Raw genomic sequence first — 27,176 nt, 5'->3', positions numbered from 1 at the left:
CTCTCATATTTTTATTTATTTTATTCAAATCCTTGCAATTCAGCCTGTTGTTTAATTATTGTGGAGGGAGAGAAGAAACAGCTGAGACTGGTTTGGAGAATTTCCAACTCATCCCAGTTCTTGTTCTTTACAATAAGCTTAATCAATCTAAGTTTGATAGAGGAAATTATTAACTCCAAGAACCGTTCTGATATAACATTCCACCCTGAATGACTGGCACAAGACAACCTAGCACAGAGACAACACATCCTGGGTAAAGTATCACCCAAAATTCCATATTCCAACAGATTGTTAATTGTTTTCCTATAACGCCAAGTAAGAGATGTCATAAACTACAATATTTCATGGACATAATTCACCAGGTGTAAAGCATACAAAACAAACACGTCAATAAGGTTAAGTGAAAATTAAATACATAAAGAATCATACACCACGTACCAACAGTCTGGTAGATGTGTGGGACAAACAGAGCAATTACTTTTCTCCAGGAATGCAAGCAAGTGCTATTTTCTGAATGCTGAGCAGAAATTTAGCTATCAAAACTAATTTTTGAGGCAATATGCTAAACAACTGTCTGAAGTTATAATACCCTACTGAGAAATGCATGATTCCTACCAGTATTTTAGCCAATATGCCATCATCACTTGATTCCATGGTAACCACTGCTTTGTCTGTTTCAATTTCACACAATGCATCTCCAACATTCACTGTGTCACCTGCAAAACACAACAGAACTTAAGAATACTTACCCTAAACTTCCTTTCAGATTTGTTTAATCATGGAAGATAGATATTCATCATATAATATAGTCATTCTGTATTCTTTAATATATATTATAGCTAGTTTATCCCCCATCATTACTTATCATATAGTGCCTTTCCTTTCCAAATAAAATCACCAAGATTCAAGAACCACAAACTGCTGTGGTAGAATACTGACATGTTCCAAGTACTGATGTTTACAGCAGGCTTTCCAAGAGGAAGTACACACACAATGAAATTTATTTCCAGAACCCCATAATCAATAGCACTGCCATGATTAAAATACTGAGCCTTCCACATTCACCGCTAGCCACCAGCAACCTATATAAAACTGCTTAGGACAATGCTATCGTAGTTCTGTACTGGTGTCTACACTATTAAAGACATTCAAATAAAAACCTCAGGAATTTTAATGTCTTTGGGAAAGCACAGCTGCAATCTTGCTTAATCTCCTATATAGTTCAGAAAGGTCTTTTTAAGCATTCATTCATTCATACTGACTTTGTGAAATAAAAATATGCACAAGTGCTAGAAATTGCTTTTGCTACATTACACATATCCAAGATTAATTTTGAAGCACACTCTTCCTTTGCTTTTGAAGAATATCTATATCTGCTAGCAGATGATAAAGATATTATGTGTTTGGATTATTTCAACAAATCAATACTGACTAGCTGTCCAACATTAAACTGCCATTAGAGTAAAAACTATGAGGTAGTTGAAATGTTTTGGCTTCCAACAAAATACAGCTTTTTTTCCTTACAGACACAACACATTCAAGCCTAAAACATGCCTACAATTTTATATGAAGTAAAATTTTAGTATTTCCCCGTTACCAGAAACACCATAACACCATAACCTGTCTAAGCATTTAGCTTAACAACTGGTATCACTCTACTGTGCTTAAGGAGCAGAATTAAAACCTAGTTACCACCCACATTTAGGCAAAGAGACAACGCTATATTAAAAAAAAAGAAAAGAATTCCTGCTTCAGGACTACACCAATTAGAAAGGGAAAATGAGGTGTCGTGCCTCACTTTTGTTAAATGCAAACATCAAAAGCACAGTCACCTACATAGTTTTATAAGTCATAAACGCTCCTATTACAGAAATTGATAGAGAAATATACTTCATATTTTTAATGTAATAATCTAACAGCCACATTGCACTTTGCAATAACTGGAGCATGAACAGTTTATAAGAGAAAGTCAAAACTCCAGGCTCTATACAAGTGTTTTAATTTCACTGGATCATTAATTCAAGTAGGCCATATATATCAGATCATTAGGCAAGTACTTCTCAGCTGTTAAAAAATCAAATTGTTGGGCAAATTCTGTAATTTGCAGAGCTAAGATTGGCAGTAGAAAGGAGGTTAACTCTGTATCTTAATCTGCCATCAGACTATAAGCATTCTGCACCATTAAAAATAAATATCAGTGCTCAGAGACCGATAGCAGTACCTCCAGCAGGATAGGCCAGCCAAGCAAATATCACCATCCATGTGTTTGTCACACCTCACATCTCAACTTGGGTACCTAAGGCTGTTCACGGAAAACTAACTTTGTCTTCCACAGGGAGGGCAACAGGAAAAGTCTTCAGAGAACTGGATAAACCACATTTCCATTACTTTTTTTGTTTTCCTCTCATTGCTGCAGCCATAAAATTACCACAAATTTGAAAGGCAACTGAATAAACGCAGTATAAGAATTCACTTCACTGCAGCATTCAAGTCCTGTGGATGTTTCAGTACCCAAGCGCAACAGAAAGGACCGTAGTTACTTTCACTAGAAACTGCAATAAATGTGATAGGTCTTAACTGATGCCCAGTTTGATGTCAACTACAAATCAGCTTTCCCAATAATTAGGATTAGAACACTTTTGCAAAGCATATCTTTGCTCTTACACTTTAAACTAAGAGAGCAGTGTTTGCAACAGAAGCTGCCTGAACCAGACCTCTCTGAGATTACAATAACGCCCTTGAAAAATTGAGTGGGCTTCAGGTTTTTTGTTGGTTTGTTTGTTTTTTTAAAATTTTTGTTTGTTTGGTTTTGATTTTGTTTTAATGATTAAATTCCCACAGCTAAGTTGAATGCCTAGAATCTCTACTGATGCCAAGTTTCTTTCCAGGAGATCCGATTGGCATCCAATAGCCTTGGTGCTCTGTTCAATTACTGACAGACAAGTATCCAAATCACAAGATACAAACTGTATTTCTTAATGTTGCAAATAAAATCAGAGTTGACTGAACACAGATACCGAAGTCCCTGGAGCTGATATCTCAAAAGGTAGCTGAGTTACATAGTGTGTGGATGCTGTCAACACTGTTGAATCTTCTGTTTTCTGCCCACATTAACAAGAGGATTTTGGTCTCCAGGGCTGTCAGTCTATCATCTTTCATCAACATTAAATTCATACATAATAAATACAAGTTTTTAGAAACATAGTTTTATCTTTGTGAGAATGACTTTATTACCCACAGGAATCTACATGAAACTGCATTAACAATGAGAAGGAAAAGTAAAGCTATCAATTAAATTCAGCGCTTTCCCTTCTGCAGTAGTGAAGTTATCTGTCCATCCTGTGAAACCATAAAATGAAAACATTTGATATTTACACAAAGAACAGAAAGATTATCAAAATAGTATTATACTGACCCCTTCTGGTTATACAGTGGGAGAAACATTTCATATGCAAGCAGCTTGCTTCTGTCAACTGCTTACAAAGTATTTATTTTCTTGGACATTAGATTGTCAATTAATTAGATTGTCATACTCAGCAATAACACTACTCTTACATGGCAAACACTCTAGGGAATTAGGTAGTTAAGATCATCCCTTACAGAGAGGCATGTAAGCATTAAATCACCTCACTATTTTCTTCAATATTTATCTTCTTTTTTTAATATTGTCTTTATGTTAATTGTCCAGACTCTTAGAGGAAACAAAAGTATTGATAGGACTTATGATCCTTTTATAGGAATTATGGTCATAGATGTGGCCAATAAGACAAAATACTATATTTGGATTAGGTCTTCTTTCTAAATAAAATATATTTGGTCTTCTTTCTAAATAAAAAAAACCAGAGCAATAAAAATACTAAAATAGTTTTTTTTCAAAGTCTAATCATCAATTAAGATTTGATTTTAATTTAATTAAAATAGGTGTGAAGCTTTCTTTTCTTTTATGTTAGGGTGGAGGGCTAGTGGAAAGACTGAGAAGACCATTGTATGGCTTTTAAATTCTAACACTTTTTAATAAGGAAAGTGGATTCATTCATGTTGGGGAGCAAAGTGGAATCTACTTCAACTCCTACCATGCTCTCTTTTCTTTCTCTTGAAATTTTGAATGCTATAATTACTGTAAAACAAGCTACTGTTGACATTCAATGTTTTACAATTACTAATAACTAAAGAATATAAAAAGGACTTTGGATTATTCTTTCCTCTCTGCATCATCTTGGACTTGATTAACTGAAGCTTCAAGTTTCAAGAACACTGGTGCATTTTTTTTAATATACAAATTTCTGAATTGTTCCCAGTAAATTCTGCAGAAATTCTTAATAAAAGTTTCATGAGCAAAAGGCCAAGTCCACTACCGGAGCAAGAAGCTGTCTTCCAGCCACCTCTCAAAGTGTATTCAAAATGTAGGAAAACCAAAGTTCTCCAGTAACACAACAATGGAAGCTGTATCAGCATTTCAAAGGATAAGCCAAAGGAAAAGGCTTATCTAGGCACAATAGTCAAAACATGTTTAGCTATCCAAATTGAGTCTGTCAAAGATAATAAGCTTTAAGGCATTTTCTTTTCTCCAGATGTAATCATCTCTTTAGGAAATTTAAAAATGCCTGTAAACAATATTCCTACTGCTATCCAAAACCCTGCAATGCATCCTATACCAATGAACAGCTGCTTGGAAACTAAAACTACAGTCAAAATTTAGGTTTCATGTTAAACTGAAGAAGGGATAGGGTAGGAGTACACAGGACAAAAGTCTCCTGACAGAACAGGAACTGCTGACTCTTCTACAGACCATTTTTCATTTACATACAACCTACCTTGAAGACAAAACTTGACAGACATTTTATCCAGTTGCTCCAAAAGATTTCAACAGAAGCACATAGTTGCCAGAGCACACAGTTCAGGCTTTTTTTGGATGAGTAGGCTGGTTTTCAGCTTGGGTTCTTTTAGTGAAAAAATTCCCCATTTGGTACCAGGGTTATGAAAGTAATTTAAATTTCTCTTGGTTTTAACTGCAGACTATAAACAAGATATTTAAAAAGATATTCAAAAATATCATATCTTTCATGGTATTCCATAACACAGCAGAATAATGAAAGAGAGACCCTCCCCAAAGCCAATGGCTCTCAGACTTCAAAAGCTACTAAGCAGCACGACAACACTGGGAATTAAAAACAGCACAAACACTCACTCCCTGGAACAGCCTGATGGAAATTTTTCGAAAATATGCAACCTTTGGAAGACAATTAAGCAAGAAAACATTTCAAGAATGAACAATTTAAAAGCAGGTATAGTTCATGATGACAGCATCCATACACCAAACATTTTTCTTCAAAATACTCATCTATAACCAGGAAGAATGACCTTATTTTTACAGGATAGATTTACATGGCTGAAAAATTATGGAAAATGTGACCACAGAAAATTCTGTCTTACCTTCCTTTTTTAACCATTTCACAATGTTTCCTTCTTCCATTGTTGGAGAAAGTGCAGGCATAAGAACTTTAATACCAGGTGTACCTGCAAAACAAGCACGTGCTTATCTCAACTGAATACTTTTTCAGCATACTTTTTTTCTCAGTTAACTGCCTAACTGAGAAATTCAAGTAAAAGTGCAAGTATCTGAAAGATAATTGAACAAAAGATTCACTATGATGCTCATTTTTTCTCATTTAAGCTTATATACATCGTACCCACCAAAGAGCTCAAAGGAAAAAAAGGCACATTAAAAGAAAAATGGAAATCCAAAAACCTTGAATTCCCAGACCTGAAGTTTTGTTGATCATCTCAAAATCCACCAAAAGCACTACATCCTCCTTTCTCCTGTCATCCTTCTCCTCCTTGACTCAGGCTGTGGATTTTTTTTTCAGATTAAAGCAGATCTTTTAAATTAATAAAGCCTTTGTGATCCTAGTATTCCAGACACTGATGATATACCTCTTCTACTGAAACTTTTTTAATGTTTATTTATCCTATTTATTCTTCTGAGTGCAGGATACAGCACAGTCGTTAGCCTCACAGCAAATTGCACCTCTTGTCATCTCATCCTCTATACCAAAGGAGTATTCTGACATTAATATGAGAGATACTACCTTTTTAGACTTTTAAATATAGTTATGAGGCAAAAAAAGAGAAGCATCTTTTTAGATCAATTTTGTAAAAGCAGCTTTCCAATACCTGATTTTTGAGGCTCTTTCTTGAACTATTATATCTGAACTTGTGTTCAGTTACAGAACAGAAATAAACACGTAGAAGGTACATTGTATACAGTGGCAAGGTTCATTTCTGTTCCATATTCCCTTTTCTCTAATACCCAGCAATAAGGATTGTTATCATTCAGTAGGAAACATCACATTTCTCCCAGTTGCTGTATTTCTTGGAGTAGTCAGAAACAGCAAAAAAAAAATCAAAACTTAGAAGTTAATAATTTTTCAGTTTTTTCCTATTTATCTGCTTTTCAGCTCAAAATTCTTTTAGTTTTTTTCCTTGCCCATTTTTTTTTTCCCAGAAGCTGTGCTAAGGCACATGGAGAACAGAGAAGTGTTTAAGGACACCAGAACAGCTTCACCAAGGGCAAGTCCTGCCTGACCAACCTAGTGGCTTTATATGATGTAATGGCTACACCAGTGAACAAAGAAAGGCTATGGATGCCACCTCTTTGGACTTACAACACTGTTCTCTGTAAATTGATGAAATAAGGATTTGATGGGTAGACTTTTGTGGGTGAGGAATGGGTTGGATCCAGAGGGTAGTGGTCATCATCTCAATGGAAACTGGTGACAAGTCTCTTAGAGGCACTGGCAGATGAAAAGTTGTCATGCAGCAGTTGTGGCTCACAGCCCAGAAGGCAGACATAGCCTGGGACACGTAAAAATCAGCACGGCCAGCACGTCAGGGGTGGTGATTCTGCTTCTCTACTCTGCTCTGGTGAGATCCCACCTGGAGAAATGCATCCAGCTCCTGAATCCTCAGCACAGGAAAGATATGGATGTGTTAGAGGGGATCCAGAGGACAGCCCCAAAAATGGTGAGGGAGAGAGCACCTATTGTACGAAGAAACATCAAGAAAATTGGAGTTGCTCAGTCTGGAGAAGAAAAGGTTCCAGGGAGACCTTACTGCAGTCTTTCCATAGTTACTGAAGGGGGCTTTTAAGAGAGATGGGGACCAACCTCTTAATTGGGCCAATAGCAATGGAACAAGGGGTAATAGTTTGAATTGAGAGGAGTTAGACTGGATGTAAGAAGAGTTTTACAATGACAGAGGTGAAACACAGAAATGGGCTGCCCAGAGTGGTGGTGGATGCCTAGCCACTGGGAGCATTCAAGGCCAGGTTGGATGGGGTTCTGAGCAACCTGGTATTTGAAGATGTCCCTGCTCATTGCAGGGGCGATGGGCTAGATGACCTTTAAAAGTCCCTTCCAAGCCAAACCACTCTATAATTTTTTTTAAAATGTGAAATGGAACCATTGTAGCAAACTTCTAATGACCTAAGCAGCCATCAATGATCCTGACATTTTAAAACGCACCAAGAACAGAAAGTGAGTTAGTTACTCCCTAAAGCCCCCAAGTCAGCAACACAATCAGAATCACACAACCCAAAACCCTTGAGTTTTGTGGAAATAAGCTCAATTGCATGGTTGATGTTCCCAGAACACTGCATGAGCAAATACACATTTTTTTGTCTCAGTCTTTCCATGGTAGTTTCAGTTTAATATTACTCATGACTGTCATGTTTAGAAATGTATCCAGACAATGTTCCTTGTAACACTCATAGTTCTCATCTGAATTACCTCCATGCAATTCTTTAAAAAAGTTTCTTGCAACTTCTCATTTAGGACTGATATACAGAAAAATGAACTATGTTACGTATGTGAATGCTTACCTGTGTTCATTTACCAAATAAAGTTTTGTAGTATGACTGAAAAACTAAAGTATGAGTTAACAATAGTCTTATACTATACATATTTACTCAAAAATAATTTCTCAATAACAGCAAGTAGAAAACATTATACATTATGACACATTACAGGATGCAAAGAAGTGTTCTCAGTTTCATTAGCCTAACTTGACAAGTCTGACTTTGACAATCAAAACATTATTTTGAAGTGATATCCCACAAATATCTAGGATTATTGAGAACTAGTGGACAGACCTCATTTTTAAAAGTGAAAATAATCCACATTTTTAATGAGGAAAAAAAAAATTTTTAAACATGGTGGCTCACATTTTTCTTTCATAAAGAGCTACTTGATCCATTTCCCAGATTATGCTTCATACTTTGGCACATACAAAACTGAGCAACAAATTTGTGCCACTGCAACATTTTCCCTTCAATGTTACGAGCAACTACCACAAAACATACAATCAATCCATTCTGGTCCTTTCATCAAGTCAGAAGAGGCGCTCCAGCAGCAAGTAGCCATGAATTGAACAAATAAATAAATAAAACTGGATACAAAGTAGAAGACAGGACCTTGTGCATCCATTTAATGCTTATGCCCAGAGAGACCCATGCTCAGAGTTCAGTGCTGTTACAATTAAGAGCCTTGTTCAGCACGAGATACACAAGAACACCAGCACAACAACAGCCTTTCAAAGCTGTTGCTTTTTAGCTAATGACTAAACACGTACAAAAACCTCCTCAAAGTGCTAGAAGCACTCAAAGTGCTTTAACCTCCTTAAATGTGCCTCCTCAAAGAAAAGCAACCTTTACAGTGTAGAATTGCCTTCACCAAATAGTATTTGCCCTCAGTAAATTAAAAAAGGAGACAATAAAGGGAATCACTGTGTTTATGTAAGCTAGTTGCACTGTACAGGCAGCCCTCAAAAGCACCTTGGGAAGTAAACATTGCCGCTCTGCAATTGTGGGTCAGCAAAAAGTTCTGGCAATTTGCAGAGAATCTCAAAGACTAAGCTCATGGACATATTAGAATTCAGAACCATAAGCAAGCAAAACTTCTGAACTTCCAGTCACCACCCAGTGATTTTTACTTCTATCAACAGCAACTGCATTATTACACATAAATTATCTGAATATAAAGGAAGAAGACTTAAAAACAACCCAAAAAAACTTCACATGAAAAAGAGACTGCTATTTAAAGACTGCTCTCTGAGTATCCATGAGAATTTGTTCTTGGTGATAAGTTTTAACTGTCAAGTTGAATCTGGGAACATTTCTGCTGCCTTCCCTATCCATGAAGGGATTCAAGGCATATTCACCCTGTCCCACCAGAGAGATATTTCGTAACTTCCTACACACACTCTGTAGTCAGCACAGAATTGAAAAATGCACTGCAACTTAACACCAATAATAATATTATGAAACATTAAAAACAAAAAAAATTACACACCTCTAACATAAAGAGGCCATTCTAGTCTTTCTATTGTCTCTTTTTCCGTAACAAACAAACTAGGAATTCCATTCTGAACTGTTTTAATTACACAAAACAACTTTTCCTCTACCAGTACCACAAACAAGGACAGAAACACAGAAAGAAACAAAAATTTCATGTGACATGAAAAACTAGATCCACATGAACCAAAACTTCAAATAGTGGCTTTTTCAGAAACAGAAAAGCAGAGAAATAAAACTAATGCCAAAATTAAATTTACTTAAATTTACACTGTCAAACTAAAAACCAAGAGTGAGCTTTATGCCTAAATGAGCTGTATGTTACCAGAGAAGTTATGACTTCTTGTCTTTAATTTTAGAGGTAACAATAAAGTTTAAAAAATGGTGTCACCAAAATAGACACCACCTTGAAAAGCTGTAAGGACACTAGGAGGGTTGAATGAGGAAAGCCTAAATGAGTTATAGGTGTCATCTATCCACCCTAACACTTTAAACCTTACTGTAAGGAATTAAAAGATTTTAGGCATTTGCATATCCAAATTTAGAAATTTAACTCCAGCTATATATTAAGTACTCTCAACATAAAAAACACAACAGATTGTTTGGAAGGACTGTAGACAGGAGTTATTTAAAGAGTTAAATAATAAGATCAATTTAGGAGTAGCTTATCCTGCATTGTATTATATTTGCATACTATTATATTTAGAAAGAAGCAAACCTTTTCTAACAAAATTTGGAAACAAGTAATATTTATTTCAAGAAAGGGATCAGCTTCCCTGTATCACACACGGAAGGTTTTACAAAGGAAAAAATTTTCATGCTGCAAAGCAGCAAAGGCAACCAATGCTGGAAAGAAGGGAATGTTGAGATCTAAACCACAATGATTAAATTGTCTCTGAACTACTACTGAGTTTCATTACATGAGGTTAATGAAAGCTCACTTTCTTGTAAGTGCACTTAAACCTCAAAGAGTTCAGGTATTTCATGCTCAGCATCACACCAGGACCTCCTAACAATGCACCTGATCATTGTTTAAATGTTTTACAAGTTGTAACTTACAGAGCAAGTAGGGAAAGATCACATTTCATTTCAGGATCTGTAACTCTTCCCACATCTCTTAAATGAAAACATGGAAGGGTAAATGGTTCGCCTGATAATTGTTTAACAACAAACTCCTGAAAAATACATCTTGAAAGATTGTTCACAAAACCTCACACCTTGACTACTGTGTAGGAAAGGATGCTAGACATGCAATTAATAAACTCTATTTTTCCATTAAAAAAACAAATAGACTTACATAAAAGACACATCACACACCCTTCTCCAGTTACTTGAAACATTACTAGGAGAGTAAGATGGCAGAAATATGGCAGACTTGCCAAACAGACCAAAATAACTAAATATAAAAGCCTTTTTCAGTGCTTAGCTATATTTCCACTGAGAAAACACACTCCTGTTTTCAATGGTGAAAACTTTTTCCTTATCCACAACAACACATTTTCATATTTGAAGGCTTAATTTATTTTCCTCTCTAGATTTCAATTTATTGCTTTCTAGACCTTTAATTAATTGCCACATCTCTCCGAGTTTTCTCCTATCAGCCCCCACACATGTCGATGCGCTCTCAGTACCTGCGAGACCAAGGCAGACACACCCAGGTGCTCTCAGCCCCCTCCCCACGGCTCCCTGCTCAGTTCCTGCCCAGCACAGCCAGGGAACACCGGGCACGCACAGCTCCCACCGCCGGGCACAGCCCTGACTTCTCGCCCAGCTCGTGAAGAACTGCAGCCCTTGGGCAGGATGCAGGCTGGAGAAGCTCCTGCAGGACTGTGTCCCTGGGAACAGGGGAAGGACTCCGAGCCGTGTCCCTGAGCAGCGGCATTAACAACCTGGCATGAACTGACTGTCACCCTCATTCCCGTCTCCCTGTGCCGCTGGAAGGGAGGAGGTGGAGCAGGCTGAAGGAAAGGTGATTTGCGGGGTTCCCCCCCGCCCCCTTCGCATTATCCTGCTCTGATTTTGATAGGCAATAAACTCAATTAATATCCCTAAATCAAGTTTGCTCTGCCATGACAGTAATCGACCAGTGGTCTCTCCCTGTCCTTATCTCAATATATGAACCTTCTCCCCTGCCCAGTTGCGGAGGGGAGCTGTAGAGGGAATTTGGCGAATGCCTGACATCGAGCCAGGGTCAACCCACCGCAACTACCCTCAACCCTTTCTCCGCCGCAGGTCCCCGCAGACACCCCTAGAGCGGGGCACCCTCCCGCCACTCACCCAGCAGCTCCAGGGTGCCGTGCAGGTGCCTCCATCCTGCCCGGGCGGGCAGGGAGAGCCCCGCGCCCAGCGCCGAGCGCCCGGCCCGCAGCAGCCGCAGCAGCCTCTCCCCACCGCCGCTCAGCCACAGGGACGCCGCCATCTTGCCCCCCGCCCCCCGACCGCGCTGGGGCTGCCCCGCTGACTGCCTGAGCAGAAATAACCGGGCACGCCCCTGAGCGAGCCCCCGCCTGCCCCTCCCGCAGCACCTGCCGTGGGACCGGCGGCCTCGATCGCCCCAGGCACGGGCAAGTGCAACAGCACGGGCACCCGCGCCCGGCCTGCCTGTTCGTCCCCGGGGCGCACCCCACATGCGCTCCGGTCGCTGCCGGCTCCTGGCCCGGGGGAGGGCAGCGGCTTCTCCATCCCGCCCGCCGGGGCTCGAGTCGGTGCTACGGCCGGGGATGCCCAGCGCTCCGCAGGCGCCCGCCGGGGCCCCCCAAAGAAGCCCCCGAGCAAGGACCCCGCGCTGGCCACGCCATGGCGGGCGCCGGCGGGGACGCGGCGCAGGTAACGAGGGCCGGGGGGCGGCGGGGCCCCGCCACCGCTCCGAGAGCTCCCCGCCGTCGCGGGGTGAGGCTGTTCTGGAACCCGGGTATTTAGCCAGCAGCTTCGCAGTCGCTAATTAGCAGGGAGGCCCTGGGAGTACTGGTGGATGGCAAGTTGGCTATGAGCTGGCAGTGTGCCCTGGCGGCCAGGGGGAAATTCAGCCAGTAAGATCCAGGCAGACTCAGTGTCCAGCACTCCGGGAGTAATGTTCACAAGCCAAAGCACAAGTTCCACCTCAATTCCGGAAAGAACTTCTTTACGTTGAGGCTGGCAGTAAATAGGCCTGGAATAGGCCGCCCAAGGGAGTCGTGGAGTCTCCCTCTCTGGAAACATTTCAAACCCAGCTGGAGGCTTTCATGTGTCACCTGCTCTCGATGACCCTGCCTTAGCAGGGGGATTGCACTGGTTTTTTCCCAAAGGTCTCTTCCAGCCCTAACTATTATATGCTCCTATATTAGCATGTTATAAAATTTAGTACAATTTCCAGGATGTTGCCAGCTGTCAGTCTGCCTGAGTCTGGCTGCATCTGCAGTACTCACAGCTCTTTTTATGTTAACTGGGGTTGTTTAGATTTGTTTTGTGATTTAGTTTCCTTCTGATTTTTTTTTTTTTTTTTTGCATTGGTCTTTGATTGGGGTTTTATGTATCATCACAACCAGAGCATGAGCTGGCGGTGCAGTGCTTCATCAAACACAGTAAACATTGAGCGCATGGAGGCATCGCCTGGACAAGGCTCAGAACACCTCTCCAGTTTGTATGTGACACTGGTGGAGACACCAGCCCAAGCTTCAAAAACAGCAAGAACTGACTGCAGGGAGATGAGAGGTATCAGCAGCCTAGATAATGTGGCCTGTCAGGAAAGGGGGAAAGAATCTAGTTTATCATAAACAAAACAAAACAAAGAAAAAAAAAAAATAGAGCAGTATATTGAGTTGTCATAATAGATAAAACATTGTCACTGAGGTGAAAGGGAAGACCATCTTCTGCATGTCCATGATCTTTGGTAAGAGAGAACAAATCTTATGACTCACTGTCATTAGAGGTTGTAAAGATGAGGTTAGAGCAGGAGATTCCAGACACTGTCAAACGTGCCTCAAGCTGCCATCTCCAGTAAATCACCTGCTCAGTCTCCTGCCTCAGAACCACTGCCTCCCCACCCTTAGTTCTGCAAGTCCAACACCACCTGTTTTTGCTGTATGCTGCTTTTGCTTTGGTTCTCTCTGTTCTGTGGGTGTTGACAAAATATTCTCCCCTAATGCGGATTCTTGCTGCTACACAAACATTTCTTGGAAATGTTATTTGATGGGCATTAATGACTGACATGAGCAGTATAGCAGCTAATCATTTGTCATTTTAGAAAAAGCTTTTAAAGCTTCTTATTGTTGCAATAAAACAAAATCCTATAAAAAAAAGCACACCATAAGAGCAGCAGTTTTACTGTGGTAATGTAGGTAGAAATCTTACCTCTGACACCAGAGGTAATCTGGTATATTATAAAGACACCTCTGGTTAATACATAAATACAGATATTAATGTAATAAACAATGGAATATGGAAAAAATACAAGATTATTTTTTCCTCCTAAAGAAATACTAAAATAAAGCAATTTGCCTTCTGACTAAACTGCATGTAAAGTAACTTTGTGTTGTAAAAATGTAGGAATGTAAAGTTCATAAAATAATTTTCAAATATTTTCTGTGATATTTTTGAGTGCTGTTTAAAAATATATATTGACTAATAAAGTCTGTTCTACTAAAATTTGGAAATCAAGCAAAATAAACCTACAGAAAAACTGATTTAATAGGAAAACTATTAGTCAAGCTTTTAAAAACGTATAATGTCAGATGCATTTATTTTCCCTTTTTTTGTGCAGTAGTCCTTAACATGATCCTGATGGTGTAATATTTACGGGCCACTGCACTCAAATAAATTTTAGATGAGACCTTTCCTGTGAAGAATAGTCAGACATGCACCTTATTTGGGGGTTTTGTTTATTTCAAGGTATGATGTCCCTGGCAGAGCATAAAGGGCATTGTGTAAGTATGCAGTTATTTTGTAACTGAAGTTCATTAGCATAAATTAGACCATTTTGCTGCAGTATGAAAATACTAATCCTTTAAACTCACTTTGCAAGCTTGAATTCTTCAGTTTGAGGTGTTTCTGAAGGTTTTTAATTTATTTAATTTTTTTTAGGATGGGTTACATCCAAGGAATCTTATCCCAGAGCTTTGTAGACTGTTTTATGATTTAGGTTGGGTAACGGGAACTGGTGGAGGAATCAGCTTGAAACATGGGTAAGTAATGATGAAAGAGAAATAATATTGTGGTGAGAGAGGGTCTGGCTGTGTTTAGTAGTTGCTGAGGGCATTTCAGTTCCATGGGAAATGTTTGCAAGTCGAGAGTGAGCAAGACGTTGGAGGGGGAAATGAGCAGTATGTCAAATTTAACCATTTAGGAGGGAGGTGAATAGTTTGAATTAATCACCCTTCAATGGAGAGAGACAACTTCAGAGTGACCTTATCCCACCCTTTTCCTACCCCTGATTAAAGTAGATGAATTGTCTTTAAAGAGCAATGTGTTTCCCCTTCTTGATTTCATTGACTATGGAATTTAGACTGGGTTACATCAGGCACACAGCTTTCAAATGCCTGTGGTTAAATAAGATCAGTCTCACCCTGGACATTTTCCGGGGCAGATATTTCCTCTGAGAAGGAAATTACTGTCCTACTGAGGTTAATTTCTAAGGAGACAAATACTCTGCATATATGTAAAGCACGACAGGTAACAGCAACAATTTTTGGTGTGTATCTCCTACGAAGAAGAACCACTTTGTGTTTTAATGTGCTTGTCTCCTGCCTTTTCATAACCCCCAATCCTTTTAGTGGAAACAGGGCTCCTCTCAGTGGCCACTGAAAAAAAAAGATAAGTCCTCATTCTTCAAAAAGCCTTGCACAGTGCCTGCAATTCTGTACCCAGTCACAAGGTTGTGACACGATCTTGAAAGTATCTGACCTCTTGTTTTTCTGGTATACACTTGCATGCATGCATGAACAGCCATTGCTCTTCAAATATGTATTTTAAATATAGACATATATACACATACATACATACATATATATATATATAAAAATAAAAAACCCTAAATGCTCATACTTGTGCTGTTTGGACTTTGTGCAGGTCATTTCACCTCCTTGCTTGATTTTGCAAACAAAGCAACAACAGTAATAGTGAGATGAATGAAAGGAGGGTAAATTCTTGTTTTTAAAGTTGTCTGTGGAAAGACCTTTCTAGCATTAGTTTGTCATCAGCAGCTAAGTGTAGCCCATTTTCTTTGTCATTCCAGTGCAACTCCTGTTGGTTGTGGCAAGGCAAATGGCATTACCAGAGAATGCACTAATAAAGTAATACAGTTTTCTTTAGTAGTTAGTTCCATAGCTTGTTTACTTGGCATTGTTAGAAAGGAAAATGTAAAAGAACAGTTGAAATTTGATTCAAATATAACAATTCTTTTACCAGCTAATCTTAATCAGCCTTACTCACTGTGCAGTTCATATCAACTATCAAGGGAAAAAAAAGCCAATTTGGACGTGGCATAGCATATTAAAAATGGATTAGAATTCTTTGTGAGGAGTCTTGTATTTGAAGACTTTATTTTGTCATCAGATTTTCTCTTTCTGGTGAAGTTCTAAAAAAGAAAAAAAAAAACTGGTTTAAGAAAAACTATGTGTCTAAGCGACTGAATTTACCACTTAATTTCTCGTCTTGCTCATGCAAATAACTTAAGACTAAATTAATGCAATGCTGGCTTTGTTAATTCATGAATGTCAAAAATTACAAATATGATAAAGCCACTTTTTTCTGTGCTTCACAGACATTTTAGTGATACGAATAGTACATCATCTTAAGAGTTTTCTTTTTGGAAGAATTAAAATAACAGAATTGTTTAGATTCATAAAAATCCTAAATACCATAGAGTGTCCAACCATAAACCTACCACTGCCAAGTTTTCCACTAAAAAACCACATTCCTAAGCACCATGCCTAAATGTCTTTTAAAAACTTCCAGAGATGGTGAGCTAACTGCTTTCCTGGGCAGCCCATTCTAATGCTTGGTTACACTTTCAGTGAAGAAATTTTTCCTAATAGCCAATTTAAACCTGCCCTGGTGCAAATTTACGTAACTTCCTCTTGTCCTGTTGCTGGTTATCTGGGAGAAGACACCAACTCACCTGGCTACACCCTCCTTTCAGGCAGTTGTAGAGGACAATGAGGTATTTTCTGAGCCTCCTTTTCTCCAGGCTAAACACCCCCAGGTCTCTCAGCTGCTCCTCACAAGACTTATGCTCCAGACCAGCTCCAACACTCTTGTCCAGAAATAGAAACATCCCATGGTCCATAGGAGATGTATCTGTAACTTGACTAATTATTCACTAGATGTCTCTCTGCTCCTGGATTTAGAACGTGACTGCTGTAGCCAAGTAGTGATTGCAATTCAGAGACAGAATCTAGTTGGGGTTTTTGTGCTAATAATGAAAATAATGCAGTACCATCTTGAAATCATTTTAGTTTCAGTTTTTACGGTTTTTTGTTCATGTAGTCCTTGCAAGAAGTGATGCACTTCTACTTAAATTTCAGTCATTTAATTTCACTGAATTAGTGCTATCTCTTTATCAACACAAACATGGAACTGCACTAGAAACCTAACCTGCAGTTAAAAAAGAAAGTATTTACAGTGTTGAATGTTGCAGATTATTACTGTTTATAGATAGTTTATGGATTTTTAAGTAATGGTTTTGTCACTTGTCACAGATCAGTATCTGCTTGCAATTTCTCATTTAATTTTCATTCTGAATTCTAAGAATTTGAGTTTCAGTTACTGCAGGGAGAGGCTGTTTTTCTTTGTTGGAAAAATAAGGCTGCACTTAAATGTGTTTCAGATATCTGTCAGGTTGAAAGCAGGGTTTTGCACCCTTGCAAGTTAGTGATTTATTTGTCCTTGTACAATTCAGTTCTATTTTGAAAATTATCTACCTGTCAATGTATGGAAAGAGCAAGAAAGTTTTTTAATTGTGAGGGCCTAGATTTGCTATTTCCTTTTCAGTGGCTTGAGAGCTCTAATGCCTGTGCAGTGGAATAGTCATTGCCCAGCTGTGTTTACTGACTTTTCTCATCTGCAACTTTTCCTAGGGATGAAATCTACATCGCTCCTTCAGGAGTCCAAAAGGAAAGAATACAGGTGTGTTAAACTGTGCTTTTACCTGAGAGCTCATCTTGAGATGGATGGAAATGCCTTTGTTCAGTTTCATTTTTCCTTACGTGAAGTTACAAACTTGTTATACTGTTGACTACATTACTGAAACAGCTGATGATTTCTCCACTATCTTAGCAAGCCAGTATGTGTTTCAGTGGCCAGTGTATATTAGTCTTGATGTTCTCCTTGCTTTAAATTAACATAAAGCAGTGTGAGAGTGGAGCTGGAGAGTCCAGCTTTATTCTCTGTCAGGCTTGGCTAGCTATACCTGTCTGGTTATGGTTTCAAGTTACCCACCTAAATAGACACTAACACCTCATCGCTGTTTATTTTCGTTTGAGTGATTGCAAATATTTGTCTTGATATTCTTAGTAAATAACTGGGCTCTCCCCATGAAAGGGTGACCTTGTCTATCTGTGTGCTTTCCAAAAAAGCCCAAAATGTAAGAGGAGGGAAGAACAGTAAATTATACCTATTTTATGACTGCAGGACTCCCTCCCCCAGAATAGAGTAATACTTGGAAAGATTTGTCATCTCATAAATCTGAGGATAAATACAGTAAGGAGTGAAAGGAATTTCTGCACTGATAGAAACTTGGGGTCTCACAGCAGTGTTTGCTGGGGATGTGGAGAAGTAAGGCAGGCAAAGGTATATAAGGCATTATATATAGACCACAATGGTCTGGTCTGGGCTCGCAGTAACAGAGGATTAAGCGCAGTCAGTGAGGAGATCTCTTGCAATTGTGTATTCTGCTGATTTTTAAAATAACATTAAAATTTTATTACTGTCCTGAACAATTCTTTGTACTATTTTGAACTGATAATCGATGCAAAGGTAACATTTAATGTAGAGCTACTAAAAGCAAACTTTACAAAGAAATAGTTCTACAAGTTAAATATATTATTTTTAGCTCATGTCATTTGTTGGTTCTTTTAAGTAGGGAAGGAAAAGTACATCTACATTTCTTATTTCGAATCAGTTACTACTTTACCTTTTGATCTGTTGTTATTACTGAACTGCACTATCTCCTTTCTGAGAAAATTGCATTTTTACAAATAACTGCATGACACCAGTCTGAGGAAAAAGAGTACCTAGTATTAATTTCTGTTACACAATGTCAGTAACTACTATTAGAAGCTGGAATAAATGTGGAGCATTACAGCCCTTTTACAGAGTTAAAATCACATTCTGTGTTAAATACATGGTTTGTTTCCCTAGAGGGAAAACAAAACTATTTGAGGTGAAATATCACAGATCAAAATAATTTCTTCTTTCTTACAGCCAGAAGATATGTTTGTTTGTGACATGAATGAACAGGACATCAGTGGTCCTCCACTGCACAAGAAACTAAAGAAAAGCCAGTGCACACCACTTTTTATGAATGCCTACACTATGAGAGGTATGTAGCAATGTTTGCAGTTCAGTAGTGACTGAAACTCTGTATGTGTACATCCACAAAATTGCTATTCAGTGCATTATTCCTTATCCATAGAAGTTACAGTGAAATCAACATGAAGCTGTAAAAATGAATTGATTTGCAAAGGTATATATGCAGTGGGATATCCATAGTAACATCCTGTCAGTATCACTTGGAATTTAATCTTCTCTTGTAGCTATGCCTGTGCTCATCTCTTCAGCACTGATTTTCAGTGCAGAATATTTGGAGGTTGCAGGGGAAGCCCAGGATTACAGCAGTTTTATATCATGGTTTTGCCAATTTAGCTATTACAGTTTAAATCCTTTTGCATCCATTGGCTAAGATTAGCAGTTACGAAATAGGAATAGGTGAAAACAGTATGAAACTTTTCTTTTGCAGGTAGACAGTAATAGAGAGCTGTTGATGTTGTGTAAAATTTACATATTTATTTTAGACAGGATTTAGGGAGTCTCTTCTGGTCTTCCTGCACAAGCAGCTTGCATGTGTACTCAAGGAATAGCAGCATTGCATCTTTATAAGTAGATTATAATTATTGTCTACCTAATGTTCCATTGTGACACAATAAGATAATGATGAATGTTTTTTACAAAGAATCAGCAGGTAATTGAAGAAAACGTGAAAAGAAAGTAAAAGGCTTCAAACTTTCATTTCACAAATAAGTTTGGGAATTCTTTATAACCTCAGAACTCTGATAAAATTAAAGAGCTTCTCAGTCATTGCAGTATGAAAAGAAATGTAGTAGTGTTTCTGCTTGAATTTGTACAAGTAGTGTCTCTCCTGGAATTTGTCACTAACTAAAAGTTAACAGAAGTGTCCTAAGACAATCCATAATTAACCCTTTTATGTGAGTAAATTACCTCATACCTTCATTTAGGTTGCTGTATTTTTTTTTGTCTCATACATCAGATCTCAATTTGCTAAGATACCTAGTCAAAGATAATTAATCAAGTGTATGAATAAAATTTTCTTAGTAGACACATTTTAAAATTAATTCTAAATTTTCTTTTTCTGTTCTTAGGGGCAGGCGCAGTGATCCATACACATTCCAAGGCTGCTGTTATGGCTACCCTTCTTTACCCAGGGAGTGAGTTCTCTATTACTCATCAGGAGATGATAAAAGGAATCCAGAAGTGTACTTCAGGAGGCTATTACAGGTACTTCTCTATATTTAGGAACAGAGGCATGATATTTGATAGTTTTTTTTCAGTAATATAAATACAAGTAATTTGAGTTATATACTTGAAAGTGTACAATATAAAGTATTAGGAATAAGAAGTAAAGAGACCTCTGGAATGAATGAGTCACCACTGGCTTTCTGTAAGATCTGAAGCCTGTGGAAGAGATCTGAGATAAAATCTTGCAATGCCAAGGCTGCTGTGGTCTGTTGAGCTACAGGAAGAAGCCAAATAAAGAGCTATATCCTGAGATGTTACCACATCTGCACAACATTCAGCTGAAACTGGAGCCAGCCAACACCAGGCTGGATTGATAGCACGTACAAACTACATTTGGGTGGACTTCATGTATCACTGCCTGTGCTAGTTTAGGGCATGTTAAGAGAGTAGAGGATTTCAGATTTACTTGACAGAGTTTGAAAGAAAATTCAGAATAAACAGCTCATTAAAGATAATGTTATTACTTTTCAAGGATGAGCTCTGAGGTAAGTGCTGAGTTATTCCAAATTATGTGTGATGGCTTGTTTTGAGGTCTCCACCCACAGAGTGTTGAATTGGGATCTGCAAACAACATTTATATAACATGTGACAAGGAGATGAGAAATTGAAATGCTAGATTCTTTCCACTTTTTGATGTTAATTTTTGTATCTAACTATTGCCCTTTGGCAAGGGAGCAAGCCATATGTGATTTTACGCCCAGACATATTTTATTCCATTTTGGTTGACTTGCCAACTTTACTTTCTTGTCACCATTAGCATGTGCATTTTTAATGTGGTAAAGTACACGACCTTGTATTGAATTATCTAACAATACTGGTTTTTAAAAAATCCACAACAATTTTTTATATGCATTTTGAACTCTGAAGCCCTCCTAAGTGTTAGTCGGGAAACACTGTATTTATTTGGTTCCATACCTCTGAGTTTTCCTGTGTCATTCTACTAATTTACCAGAAAAAAAACTCAAGAACTCAAAGCTCCAGGTTATATGGCTCATAAGTACGTGTTCATCCATACCACTGGCTTGCCTCACACAAGTCTTCCCATTGAGTTCAAAAGAAAAATGGGACCTTGGATTCAAAATACAAAATGGCACTTTTCAAAAAAAGGGTTTGCATGTGGTTTCTAGTTAGTCTTTTCTGGAAGCTGTCCAGGAAAATGCTACAGATAGAATAATCAGTAGTATACGTTGGCCTAAATATGACTCCAGTGATCCCAGACTGGTTTTACCTTTGATTTCCATAGAAGGAGAATTAGATCAGTAGTAAACAGCTTTGAAAGACTGTCACAAGGGATTTTACATCAAGGTTTGACTAAATGCAGGCTGCTTATATTTAAATTAAAAAAAAAAGAGATCCCAAGCATTTAGCTCATTCAGAGTCTTCATGACATTTTTGAGATTTTAATTCTTGATAGAAAGCTTATGGTCCTGGTTAGGAATCAGTTATGATATTTATAGCAACTTCCAAGCTCAAGCAGAAAGAAGAACCTAGGAAGCCAGTCCATTAACTCATTTGGCCTCATTAGTGACAAACACTCCAAGTGTAATTTTAGTGATCAGAATTTATAGAAGTCAAAGTAGAGTTTCAAATGCCACCTTCTCACTTTCTTTATTCACTATTTTTATAGCCTTTTTATAGGAAGTGTCAGCACTGAGAACCATAAGGGATGAGACTTTATCTTACGAATATTAGATTTAAAATACAAACTGTTGGTGTTGGGGTTTTTTACCATTGCTTTCTTTCTGTGTTTTATGAAAGAAGGTACTACTAGCATCCACTCATGAAATATCTATGTGATCTCAATGATAAATCTGAACCTGAACTGGGGACTTATTAAAACTATTTAAACAAGTTTCTGCTAGTGTTAATTAAGGTTCAGACAATGCCAAATATCCCAGTCCTCCTTCACAAGAAACTCTTAGGCAAGTTCCACTGAGTAACGTGCATCATCTTGTCTTTGGAACTGGGGTTCTCAGGCTCTCTTAAGATCACATGTAGCCCACCAATGACTCCATCACAGAGAATTTATTTTTCATGTGTTGACTCTATCTTCTATTTATATGCCTTAGCAGGACCATCTTCCAGGGGCTTTTTGGACTACCTAAATTAATTTTTTTCTGCTCTCCAGCAAACAGCTCCATTTCCTTCTTCATGATATGATTCTTTTAAATAATTTAATCTGAGGTAAAGCTTGTAGATGATGCCAGTACAGGATGAAAAGTTTGAAAAAGTTGTAAAGGGTCCCAACTACAAAGTGATATGGGAATAAACAGCTACACCTAATAGATTAAAGTGTTGTTTTCTTTTTGTGGCTCAAGTGTAGCTCAGGTTTTGCCAGCGTAATATGTATTTGGGAGTGAGAGATGTTCCTGAGAATTTCTGTGCTACAGCGTGACTCACAAGAGAAGAGCATAAAATCTAGTGCTTAGGATTTAATGTTTTACACAGTCAGAGGATAATCTTTTTCTTAGGCAAAAGCTTCATACATCCAAGCACAGGGTTATTTAAATACACAAAAATGGCTTTTTTTTATAGATATGATGATACACTAGTGGTTCCTATTATTGAGAATACACCAGAAGAGAAGGATCTCAAGGAGAGAATGGCACGTGCAATGGAAAAATACCCAGACTCTTGTGCTGTCTTGGTCAGACGTCACGGTGTTTATGTATGGGGAGAGACATGGGAAAAAGCCAAAACGATGTGAGTACAATTCAGGAATATGCTATCTCTTGCCTCAAGATCTTGATGAACTTAATGCTATGCACGTTTCCAGCCCATGGACAATGATTCGGAATATTAAGGCCTCACTGCGTGTATAGGGAGCTTTTGGGAATGGATTCATCCATGATTCTGTTTCTTGGTTTTCCTTTCATATCAGTGCTGGCTGATAGGGTTGCCAGCGTTTTTCTTTCAGGCAAGTAAACAAGTCCCTCCTCATATGAAACATGCAGGCAATCTCTGCTTTTATATGACACCTGCCAGTACTGTTTGTGTATCCCTCCTTAGTCCCATTTTTGGAATTTACCTCATCCGCTGAAGGAAATGCAGCAAATCAATATTATGCAGCAAAATGTCACTTTCCATTCCACAGCACTGGAAATAAACAATAATAGAGCTGTCCAGTCAGACTGTTACATTGCTGATAAAATCTTAAGGAAGGAAAATACTAATTTTCATAAAACGTGGTAAGACTTGAGCTTCACTTACATTGCATTTTTTCCCTATTTATTTTAGGTGTGAATGTTATGACTACTTGTTTGATATCGCAGTGCAGATGAAGCAGCATGGGCTAGATCCTTCAAAACATCCAGCAGGAGAAAATGGGATCTTGTAAATGTCAACAGCATTTATATTCAGGTGTGAATTTATCTGTAAGGATGATCTGTTTGGAGGGAGAGACTACAGATGATACCATCATTTCAGTCTGCTTTCCCACTCAGGAGACTTCAGTATTGCTCATCTTCCCCCAGTCTGCTCCGTTACCACTGCAATTGTACCTATGCCTGAAATAATGCTCCTTTTCCACACAATGCAACAAAAAATACATGTATTAATAGCTAGATACATCTGTTGCATATTTAGTATGAGTGTACAGCATGGAGTGTGATTTCTTTTTAAAACAAAATAATATTGAGCATTTCCAGAAAAGCCAATGAACTAAAAAGGCCAGAGCCTAGTGAGCTGATCTGTACAGAGATGTCTGAACACCTATATTTGTTCTTCTGCTTGCAGGATCAGATTTGATTTCAGACCATCTCAGGTGGGTTGGTTGGGGGTTTTAGGGGGTTTGGTTTTTTCTTTCAGCAGACTTGGCTGGTTTGAGTTTCACTGATAAGTGTCATCTGTTTACCTCATGCACAAAATCACATTGACTTTCTGTTTCCTACTGTAGCAATGATCAGTTTTGAAAGTTTTTGTAAGAAATTTTTGAAGTTAAAGCCAATAGATAACATGATCAGGCTGTACTTCATGTGAAGGATACCTGAAACAATTCTCACATAAGTAATGTACAGCTTGATATGGCAAAATGCAGTGGTAGCATAACATTTCAGAGTTGGAAAGTACAAGTTTAAAGGTACCAGTACTGAGATTATAAAGGAATTTCTTGACCAAAGCAGTGGCGTAATTAAACAGGATACACTAATGACATATGCTTGCTCAGGCAGCATGAGCCCAGAACAGACAGGGACATGGCTTTTCAGCCTTTATGCCCACCCTAGAGGAGGAAGCAGTGGGACAGGAGGTTTGCTGTCAGTGAGCCTCTGCCTTAGCAGGTGTTAGGGGTGCTGCCACTGCCTACAGTGATGAAGAAACACTGGCTGCCACACCTGCACAGAGCTACCTCATGGCCCATGAGAGCCATTCCAAAATTACTCCTCAGCCCCACAATTGGATAAGTTGGTCTACTGTAGTGGCATTAATATTCCTTTGCCTATTTATCATGACAAGTTTTAGAATATTCTTGCTTTTCCTTTGTTTCTCCTGTACAGGTTTCTTACATGATAATGGGAGTTCCAGCTTTCACCCCACATTATTGAAGCCAGAAGGGGGTGCTGATCCTCAGCTGATTGACAAATGTCAAAGGAAGCAGGAACTTTTAACTGTTAAACGCACCCAAGAAGAAAAGGAGAGTTAAAAAAACCCCAGCTACTGAACAATCATTGCAATTTACAAATCCTGTTGAATGCCACAGCAGGAGGAATGAAAATTCAGATGCAAAAATACTTTTGAAAAAGTTCGGAGAAATAATGTCACATTTTGGTTTTGTGCCTTAAAAATTTGTATTTCAACAACCTGCATTTATTGATCCTGCTCTAATGCTACTTCATTGAACTTGAAATAAGTCTCTATTTCTGAAAGTTATTGTAGCTTTTATTCTTTGGAAAAAAAAGTGAGGACAACCCCTAATTAGAAGTTAATAAAGCTTAAAGCATTGTTTCAACTGTTGATTCCTTCATTCCATGTTCATGTTTTTGATTTTTTTGATTTTTTTAAATTAAGCCTCTAGCATATGTATTTTTAAATTTTCCTAATTGTCATTGTAACGAGAAGGAGGTTTTATAGCATGTATTTTGTAGTTGTTTTTGAGGGGCTGCTCTGGGTCTTACTTCTTCAAATTCCTGCACTCTGAAATCAGCTTTTCATGACTTCTGCTTAGCCCACCCCCCCCAAGGTATATTTAATCAAACTGCTCATTAAAACACAGTCTCACATAATTATGACACTTTGTGTCTTCTTTCAAAATCTTCTGGAATGGCCCCCTGGTGGCATCAGCGAAAGCCTTGATTGACCAAATTTCTAATTGAGTATTGAGGCCTCAGTCCCGAGGGTGAACTGAGACAGGGTAAATGTGAGCTGACCCTGTTTTCTGCTCGGATCATGCATCCCCACCACTTCCCCTTTCATCATCTCTGGCACTTTTTTTTGAGCTTACACGAGGTGAATTAATTCTTCAACCCAAAATAAAACTATTGTGGGAGTGGGGGAAAAAAATGTTTCAATTATCCTACTAAGCCACTGATAAAGAAACTGAATGAAACCAAAGGTGGCTCCAAACAGAACCAGAGCCAGGGCAAGAAGAGATGGCTGATGCCAGAGATGGCAGACACCACTTCCCCCTTTTCCTGGGGATGACAATTAAGGTCAGTGTTTTGTGTACCTTAGGCATGTTTGCCCTTCCCTCTTTACATAGCTCCGTACCTTCAGTGTGCAACCTTTAACCCTTAGAGGGACCTTGGCTATTGTGAAATAATTATCACTAAGGAACTGCAGGTTGTTTGCTATAAGTTTATTGATATGTTTTTTCATTATTAGACACTTGTTTGTCAGTGGCAAATACTTGGCAGTGATTCTACATCTTCTGAGTCTGTGTAGATTGCAGTAAGAACTTGTGTGAAAATGCTGTTTTTTAGAGCAGACAGTGACTTTGGACAGGCTGCTTCACTTAAACATAAAATATCTCTGATTTGTGTTCAAGACAAGAGGTGCAAGTGACCTAAAAGGAAAGCAGACTATAATTAGCTTTTCTATATGGATGCTAACTGTGAAGCAGGGAGCAAGGTGCCTGTGGAAATTGCAGGCCACATAACTCTCTTAGTCTTGCCTGGGAAAGTGGCCTGGGAAATCATGGGGAGGATTTAAAACAATCCTCAGAGATAGAAGACAGCGTTGCAGGTGCTGTTTGTCTGTTCCTTGTTTTCGTGCAGGAGAAGATCGAGGGGTGGTGAGCCCCACTGACCAATGATGGTGATGTGTTAGTTTACTAACCAATAAGAGTTTTATTTTTCTGTACTTTCACGTATCAGTCTATTAAAAAAGACCTGAGGTAATAAACCAGAGGAAATTCTCCTGATCGACTCCCAAGAGAGTCTGTGTCGTTCTTCTCACCGTTCCCAATAGAGCGACATTTCTTCCCTGTGGATGTGCTAATAAAAATACTTCATGTGACAATCCAATTAGTCTCAAAATCTAGTTGCCATCTATTCATTGTGGCCTTTAATTCTTTATTTAAACTGCCTGATTTTTGCAAAAAATTACTTTGTGTGGTATTCTGATGATGATTTTGGAATAGGTAATAATTGTATCACTCCATGGTTGTGATGCTTTGTAAGGATGAAGAACATTTTAGATTTGACGGTTTTTGTTCTGCATATGTAATGACAAACCATAAAAGAACACTCAGGAGGAAAGGTGTGTTTTGCCAGATACATTCCGCTGAGGTTGTTTTAGTTACAATATTGGCTTTCTCACGCAGCAACAATGTGCCACTCTGTAGCCTTTCTAAAATCTGTAAATCATCACATTTCCACAAGAAGTAAAGTTGTTTCTTACAGGATTCCTAGGTGCTCAGAGTCCCATTCAGTAATTTGGAAATGAGTTAAATGTACCCTTCTCATGTCTTCTCATATGAGCCCTCATCAAAGAAATGAATGCCTTCACAACTCTGATGGCTTCATAACCCTGTGAAATGATTTCTGTTTCCTGAAGTGCTCAGAAAGCTATTGCAGTTCTGCTCCAATTATGTAGAACAAAAATAGGAAAATGTCTCATACGATTCAAAGCTTCTTAACTCACATAATTTTTAAATCTATCTCTT

General features: G+C 38.5%; 2 protein-coding genes across 6 annotated transcripts in view; one reads left to right on the top strand and one right to left on the bottom strand.

The window, feature by feature from the left end:
* The window catches only part of PDHX (pyruvate dehydrogenase complex component X), a 33,785-nt gene extending 22,007 nt beyond the window's left edge, over positions 1-11,778 (bottom strand). Inside the window, exons 1-3 of one of the 2 annotated variants that reach the window (XM_005522389.3) lie at positions 11,627-11,778; positions 5,434-5,517; positions 616-716 (exon numbers count right to left, since the gene is read on the bottom strand). In XM_005522389.3, coding sequence (XP_005522446.2) covers positions 616-716; positions 5,434-5,517; positions 11,627-11,768 — 327 coding nt within the window. In that variant the 5' untranslated portion in view covers positions 11,769-11,778. Of the gene's footprint in view, positions 1-615; positions 717-5,433; positions 5,518-6,665; positions 6,687-11,626 lie in introns of those variants that run through there. The other variant, XM_014252156.2, reaches the window with a different exon arrangement.
* A 106-nt stretch (positions 11,779-11,884) lies between these two features.
* APIP (APAF1 interacting protein) lies at positions 11,885-26,437 on the top strand. 4 transcript variants are annotated; one of them, XR_001331447.2, is made up of 11 exons: positions 11,885-12,175; positions 12,874-13,039; positions 14,216-14,250; positions 14,408-14,508; positions 17,401-17,449; positions 18,746-18,863; positions 19,921-20,056; positions 22,613-22,780; positions 23,315-23,437; positions 23,813-23,840; positions 24,571-26,437. XR_001331447.2 is itself a non-coding variant. In XM_014252177.2 (10 exons), the coding sequence occupies exons 1-9, from the start codon at positions 12,146-12,148 to the stop codon at positions 23,412-23,414; spliced, it is 903 nt and encodes a 300-aa protein (XP_014107652.1). In that variant the 5' UTR covers positions 11,886-12,145; the 3' UTR covers positions 23,415-23,437; positions 24,571-26,437. The 4 variants fall into 4 exon arrangements, 3 of the variants coding, with proteins under 3 accessions (XP_014107652.1, XP_005522445.1, XP_014107653.1); XM_014252177.2 differs by lacking the exon at positions 23,813-23,840 and having other exon boundaries at positions 11,886-12,175; XM_014252178.2 differs by lacking the exons at positions 11,885-12,175; positions 23,813-23,840 and adding an exon at positions 12,243-12,260.
* Positions 26,438-27,176: the final 739 nt, after the last annotated feature.

This window comes from Pseudopodoces humilis, chromosome 7, assembly GCF_049639895.1.
Source record: "Pseudopodoces humilis isolate 2021_Gansu_Grassland_sample_001 chromosome 7, ASM4963989v1, whole genome shotgun sequence".
Taxonomy (NCBI): domain Eukaryota; kingdom Metazoa; phylum Chordata; class Aves; order Passeriformes; family Paridae; genus Pseudopodoces; species Pseudopodoces humilis.
Note: the sequence above shows the minus strand (reverse complement) of the source record. Positions and strands in the feature narration are given on the sequence as shown.